The 7,394-nt window shown below is 52.9% G+C and overlaps 1 protein-coding gene and 1 long non-coding RNA gene across 5 annotated transcripts in view; one reads left to right on the top strand and one right to left on the bottom strand.

Moving 5' to 3' along the window:
• The window catches only part of LOC105537870, a 6,760-nt gene extending 5,453 nt beyond the window's left edge, over positions 1-1,307 (top strand). Inside the window, exon 2 of the long non-coding RNA XR_001005790.1 lies at positions 677-1,307. This is a non-coding gene — a long non-coding RNA (uncharacterized LOC105537870). The remainder of the gene's footprint in view (positions 1-676) is intronic.
• The window catches only part of PRKAR1B (protein kinase, cAMP-dependent, regulatory, type I, beta), a 202,925-nt gene that overhangs the window by 71,884 nt on the left and 123,647 nt on the right, over positions 1-7,394 (bottom strand). For all 4 annotated transcript variants that reach the window (XM_011977573.1, XM_011977571.1, XM_011977572.1 and 1 more), the window contains one exon: positions 227-288. In XM_011977573.1, coding sequence (XP_011832963.1) covers positions 227-288 — 62 coding nt within the window. The remainder of the gene's footprint in view (positions 1-226; positions 289-7,394) is intronic.

Raw genomic sequence — 7,394 nt, 5'->3', positions numbered from 1 at the left:
CTACTATGCCTAGCTAATTTTTATTTTTAGTAGAGACAGGTTTTCAACATGTTGGTCAGGCTGGCCTCGAACCCCTGACCTCAGGTGATCCGTCTGCCTTAGCCTCCCAAAGTGCTGGAATTACAGGCGTGGGCCATCACGCCTGGCCTTATACTATTTTTCTTTTTAAGTGCATAGTCCATTTTTCCCTTCCGGGCTTTGGCTCGGAGGAGCAGGCAGAACGTACCTTGCTGTATAACGGTCTCCCCAGCGATGTGAGTGACAGGGAACATAGCATCGAATATGTCACTGAAAAGCAAAACACGCTAAATTAGGGCTGCAGGTAGCATGGGGACATTTAAACCCTTCCTCCCCTCACTTCACAAAAATCACTTCACAGTCATCAGGGAAAATGAGAAAATCCATGAGAGTTCAAAGAAGAAAACTGAAATCCTTCATGACCCGAGGGCCGGAGATGGCACTGCGAGCCCCGGGCATACAGCCTCCCAGCCCCATTTCTGTTCTATGCACAGATGCAGTTTGCTGTTTTGGTTTTTACAGAAATGGGGTCACACCATACGTGCATTTTGAACTCCATTTAGAAAAACAAAAGTAACAATAGATTGTGAACATTCTCCCGCCAGTAAATACAATGCTACTAGAATACAACCAGCAATCTGCATTTTTTTCCTTTCAGGGAGAACACTTTCAGTCCAAGGAGAATCCTGGGACCCTTGACACAGAAGGGAGGTTCGGAGCCTCTCTGTGGAAAACACAGACCTTTCATGACACGCAAACTCAAAGCTGGTGAGGCCGAGTCTTGGGGCTGTGCCAACCGGGCAGCCTGACTGTCCAGTGTTCCAAATCTGGATGTGAAATGGACCATGCAAACAGGACCCAAGGGGCATGGGGGAGCTGGCAGAGGTGCCCGGGAAAAGTGGGGAAGCACCTGTCAGCCAGGAAGGTAGAGGGGCACTGCCCCAGAACATGGTGCCAGCGTCCCACTCTTATTAATAGATGCAATAACCACCTTAGGAGACTGGACCCCTCAACGAGCACTTAGCCCACAATGTGATGCAGAGAAACCAGAGACCCAGGCAGCGAGTGCACCCATGGGGACGCTCCGAGGGCAGCCTCCTGCCCACCCTGATGACTTAAAAAGGAGATTTTTGGAAACCTTTGCCAGCCCACAGGTGCACCCTGACTCACGGGGATGGGGGCTGAACCACCCAGGAAACAAATATAAAATCAAAGATCCAGACAGCCCTGACCCTCCCGGTTCCAGGGCCCATGAATAAGGCATTCTTAAAATAGTGGTTGTTTTCTCTTTATTTAAGAAATGCTTCTTTTTTGAGTCCTTGTTCCCAACTTCCCGGGCAACTCAGTTTCCTGTTTCCTCCGGGAGGGGGGCAGAACTGCAGGAGGGGTCAGTGGGTGGCAGGGCTGTAGGGAGGGCTGGGGAGGGGTCTCCACTGTCCTCCCACCTGGAGAGGGGTCAGTGGGTGGCAGGGCTCGGGGAGAGCTGGGGGCCTCCACCGTCTGCCCACCTGGGTGGTGGGGCTTGGCCATGCTGCCCCAGCCCCAGTCTCAGGCACCTGGCCCTGGTGGGGACGTTTCCTGGCCACAGCCTCCCTGGTGCACATCTGCAGGAGCCGTCCTGGCACTGTGCTCTAAACTGCATTTCTTCAAAACCACAAAGAATGGGTTCTCAGAATGAACAGATCTTTAAGAAATCATTTTACAATTCCTCCCTCTTTTTTTAAAAAAAATATTTCAACTTATAATGGTAAAATATTCCATTAAAGGCCATAAGTAATCAAATGGACACTGTGTACCCCCCACCACCCGGCTCAGGACCACACTGCCTCCACCGCTCTCTCCTGGGAAGCTGTCCGGCATCACAGCTAGGGCCCGGGTGTGGAGGCCAAGTGCCGCCTCCAACATGCTTGCTCTGTGTCACCACTTCGCACATGGGCATCCGTGATCACACGTGTGCACCCGTGAAAAGCGTGCATTTCCAGGGGTGTCTGCATCACTGCATGTCACTGACATAAAGATACCCTTTCGCAATTCTATTCTCCCTCCTGACACATATTTTCTGAAATGCACCTGGGTGAAAACACAAATCTGGAAGCTTCTTTGCTCCTTTTACGGCTGCCTAGCATTCTTTTCTTTGAAGAGACGGGGTCTCATTCTGCTGCCCAGGCTGGAGTATAGGGGTGCTGCCACAGTTTACTGCAGCCTCAAACTCCGGGGCTCAAGGTGTCCTCTCACCTCAGCCCCCCGAGTAGCTGGGACTGTACAGGCACATGCCGCTACACCTGCTTATTTTTTATTTTTTAATAGATGGGTCTTGCTATGTTGCCCAGGCTGGTCTCCAATTCCTGACCTCAAGCGATCCTCCTACCTCAGCCTCCCAAAGTGCTGGGATTACAGGGGTGAGCCACTGTACCGCCCTACCTGGCATTCTCTATACGAACACCCTCGTTCCTTCACCCATTCCTGCCCAGATGGACATTTTCAGTGCTTCTGGTTCCTGCCATCACCCGCTGGGCCACGATGGACACCACAGAACTCCCCACGAAGAAGGAGGCTGCACCCCGATGATTCGAGGCTCACGTTCCACTCACGTGCGTCCACCAGAGCCTGAACAAAGGCAGGGGTTGGCTGAAACCTTTCCTGGGAGGTTTCGATCTCCAGACGGGGCTGTTCAGTCCTTGGTATCAATGAAAGTCGACTTTCCACACACCCAGGTGCCTGGGCATGGCCCCGTCCAGAGCAGCCCATCCTGGAGCGCCTCTTAAATGAGCCTCGAGGGGTTGCTCTGTTGGCCACACAGGTGTCCCTCACCTCCCCAGGTGTGCGCCTGCAGAGAAGGCCTAGTCCCCGGCTCTGTGATTAGCAGAGCCCAGAGAGCCCAGCCTCATTTACCAAAAAGGTCTGGGAGCCCCATTTTTCTTCAGAAGAAACTTTAATGCCCGAATGTCGCCAGCTCATCTCCGACAAAGGCCTGAACACAGACGTCTCCAGGCAACAGCCCCGAGCTGCGGTCAGCTCTGCCCACGCCGCCCGCTGCACGGCTTCACCCTGCTTTTCCACCGTCTGCCCCTTTCACACAAAACCCCCATGGCTTCCTCTCTCTCAGCACTTAATGGAATTAAAAGGCCCTGGCCTCCTCTGTCTGTAAAAAGAAAAACAGTTTTCTCTTCTAATCCAGCAGTCACTCTGGAAGGTTAAGTGAAGCTGCTGGCTCCGATTTTAAATCGTCTCACATGGGGGTGCCCCCCCCAACCCCATCAACAAACACAGCTTAGCACGTCTGCATCAGGGGCTCTGCTGGGTTCTGGGGACACAGAAAGCCCCCCAGCACTCAGGCCTGGTAAGAGAAAGAAAAACACGAAGACATTCCAGCCAGCCCTTCCTGCGGGGGCCGAGGGCAGAGCCCCTGGTCTGTCTCTTGCTCCATCCTCACCCGCCCCTATGAGGTCAGCACTGCTGTTCTGTCCAGTTTCCAGATAAGGAAACAAGACACAAAGTAACTTCACCCAAGGTCAAGAAGCCAGGAAGAGGTGAAGTCAGGCTGAAGCCCGTATCATCAACGCTCCTCCACTGTCTGGCTTCCCTAGGTGCAGAGTCCTCCTCCAAGCAGAGTACATGCCTCCCTCTCACCCACCCCTCCCTCTCTCTGTCCCTCTCCCTCCCTCTCTCGGTCTCTGTCTCTGTCTCCATCCGTGCCCTGGACTGGTCTCTAAGCCGGGGGCTGAGGACTTGAGCATCTGGGACAGACACCACCAGATCTCTTTGGGTAGGAGCCCAGTAAGGAGCCCCTGCTGTTTGGGTCGCGGCTGGCCAGCGGTGCCCAGTCAGGATGGTTTACAGGAAACGGCCCGTCTTGGGTTCCAGTCCCACCTGGCCTGTGGCTCAGAGATCACAAATCTTTTGAAAGCCCCCACCCACACCACTCCCAGTGCTGATGCCTCCCCCTCCTGCAACACCTCAGTTCCTGTACTTCTTACTCTGTGGATGGCTTCTGCCTCCCACGGCTGACTCCCCGCCTCCCACAGCTGACTCCCCGCCTCCCACAGCTGACTGAGCTCTGAGATGGAGACCACATGTTCACTGCAGGCTGCAGTGCCGAGCCCAGGTCTGACTCACAAGGTCCTCAGCACAACATGGATGGTTGGATGGGTGGGTGGATGAATGGACACATGGATGGACAGGTGGATGAGCAGATGAATGGATGGATGGATGGATGGATGGATGGATGGATGGATGGATGGATGGAAGGATGGATGGACAGGTGGGTGGAGGAACAGGTGGGTGAGTAGATGAATGGACAGTTGGACAGGTGGGTGGATGAACGGATGGATGGATGGATGGATGGATGGATGGATGGATGGATGGACGGACGGATGGACGGATGGATGGATGATGGATGAATGGATGGATGGATGGACAGGTGGGTAGATGAACAGGTGGGTGAGTGGGTGGCTGGATGGATGAATGCACAGGTGGGTGGATGAATAGGTGGGTGAGTAGATGAATGGATGGATGGATGGACAGGTGAGTGGATGAACAGGTGGGTGAGTGGGTGGATGGATGGATGGATGGACAGGTGGGCAGATGAACAGGTGGGTGAGTAGATGGATGATGGATCAATGGATGGATGGATGGACAGGTGGGTAGATGAACAGGTGGGTGAGTGGGTGGCTGGATGGATGAATGCACAGGTGCGTGGATGAATAGGTGGGTGAGTAGACGAATGGATGGATGGATGGACAGGTGAGTGGATGAACAGGTGGGTGAGTGGGTGGATGGATGGATGGATGGACAGGTGGGCAGATGAACAGGTGGGTGAGTAGATGGATGGATGGATGATGCATGGATGGATGGATGGATGGATGGATGGATGGATGGATGGACGGACGGATGGATGATGGATGAATGGATGGATGGATGAACAGGTGGGTGGATGAACAGGTGGATGAGTGGGTGGCTGGATGGATGAATGCACAGGTGGGTGGATGAATAGGTGGGTGAGTAGATGAATGGATGGATGGATGGACAGGTGAGTAGATGAACAGGTGGGTGAGTGGGTGGATGGATGGATGCATGGACAGGTGGGTAGATGAACAGGTGGGTGAGTAGATGGAGGGATGGATGATGGATGGATGGACATGTGGGTGGATGAACAGGTGGGTGAGCAGATGAACGGATGGATGGATGGATGGATGGATGGATGGATGGATGGATGGACAGTAGGTGGACTGACAAATGATGGATGGGTGGCTAATAGAGGAGAGGAAGGAGGGAAAAGTGAATGAAAACACAGATGCCTGGAAGGATAAATGGAAGGATGGCACTGTCTCTTTAAGGGCACTGCAACAAATATCAAAAGCTGTTGAAGCAGCCACCCTTGGGACCATCAATTCCACATTTAGGAACTTGAAGAAACAACTGGATGACTATGAAAAGATGTAAAAATATTGCAATATTATTCACTGAAGCACTAACAGCAATAGAGGTTTTAGTAAACAAATCACAGTCCTTCTCAGCAACCTAACACCGTGTGGTCATTAAAGATGGTGCTGTAGATACATGTAACAAGGAATAAAGGTGTTCATGGTGTTGCCAGTGAAAATAGGGTGTTGATGAAACTGCACAATTTAAAAACACAACCATAAAGTAAATAACCTAGAGGCTATGCATCGTAAGGCTAATAGCAACTGTGGGGTAGAGAGGGGGTGGGGTTGGGTCATTTTAATGTGTTTTTTTCTTTTCTTCTTTTTTCTTTTTTTTGGATTACTTGTACTGACTTGTATTTGCTAATTTTCTATAATTAAATTGTAAATCTGTATAATTTTAAAAATGAGGCCGTTCATCATTGGGGAAGACACTACATGCACTCTTAAAGGCAGACTTAAGGCTCTTAACATTTTTAAAGTAACCAAAAGAGGCAAAATGCAGCCTTTAAAACATGAAAATGTGCTTTTCTGCGTGTGGCACAGACTCCAAGCCCACAACGCCTGAGGAAGCGTACGGGATCGGAACCAGCAGCTCTGTTCACAGCCAAACTCGCCGTCAAAAGGCAAGGAGATAGCACGCCAAGCTCAGCCCCCTGAAATCACACACGCGGGGTTGAACGTGAGTAACTCAGCCCGTCGTTCTGCTCTGAATTCGCTCCAATACCTGCAGAAACAGGTCTAGCTCCCACTACGAGGGCCCACCGACCTACATGGTGCACCAAGGCCGGCCTGGAAAACACCATCATCTCCCAGAAACGCCACTTCCTTCCTCCCCCAGCTGCCCCGGGCCTCCCGAGCCAAGACAAGCTCAGGTTGGGACTCGCACAGGAATGCTCACCTGAGAATGTTTCCGGAAGCCCCTCCACAGCCTGCAGAGACCTCTCCCAGCCCCAGGACAGGGAGGCCTGCGGAGCCAAGTGGGTGTAGTGCCGTGAGGTCCCCACAGGGACAAGCAGGGCTGCCACCAAGCGGGTGGGAGACACCCAAGGACTCGTCCACCACCCAGGGAACCGGGCTGTGAGGTTCAGGTCAGCATGGCGGGTGGGAGGTGTGGGGCCCACAGAGGGGAGGGGAGCCAGGCCCAGACAGCAGACGCCTGCAGACTCTGCACCCCCCGTGCCCAACCAGGACAGGCCAATGCAGGGCTGGGCACTTCTGCAGACTCACAGGAAGCCTCTGTCCATAGTCCAGCTACATCTGCCCAACCTCAGCCACTCAGGACTATCTGCACACAGAACACTCAGCAGCATATATGACAGGATGTGCAGAATGACAAATTCAACCTGCCGCATCAGCTCCAAGACGGTGGAACCCGGCGAAGACCCAGGTCTTCCAACAAAAGGCTGGGTTGAATGCCTTCCGCCCAAGGGAATGCCCCATTTACATCCTCTCCTCTGAACTTCGCCGCCACAGGCCCTGGTGCTGCCCCACTTCACAGACAAGGAAGCTGAGGCTTAGGAAGCTGATGCGGGCTGGATGTGGTGGCTGGCTCATGTCTGTCATCCCAGCACTTTGGGAGGCCGGGCACCACAAGGATGTGAAAGGATCACTGGGCCCAGAAGTTTGAGACCAGCCTGGGCAACATAACAAGACCCCGTCTCTATAAAAAGTAAAAAAAATTGGTTGGGCGTGGTGGCTCATGCCTGTAATCCCAGCACTTTGGGAGGCTGAGACAGGTGGATCACTTGAGGTCAGGAGTTCAAGACCAGCCTGACCAACATGGTGAAACCCCGTCTCTACTAAAAATACAAAAATCAGTGGGGTATGGTGGTGGGTGTCTGTAACCCCAGCTACCTGGGAGGCTGAGGCAGGAGAATCACTTGAACCTGGGAGGTGGAGGTTACAGTGAGCTGAGATCACGCCACTGCACTCCAGCATGGGCGACAGAGT

The sequence above is a fragment of the Mandrillus leucophaeus genome, unplaced genomic scaffold (assembly GCF_000951045.1).
Source record: "Mandrillus leucophaeus isolate KB7577 unplaced genomic scaffold, Mleu.le_1.0 Scaffold180, whole genome shotgun sequence".
NCBI classification, from domain to species: domain Eukaryota; kingdom Metazoa; phylum Chordata; class Mammalia; order Primates; family Cercopithecidae; genus Mandrillus; species Mandrillus leucophaeus.
The sequence above is the reverse complement of the archived record's forward strand: the minus strand, read 5'-3'. Positions and strand labels throughout refer to the sequence as shown.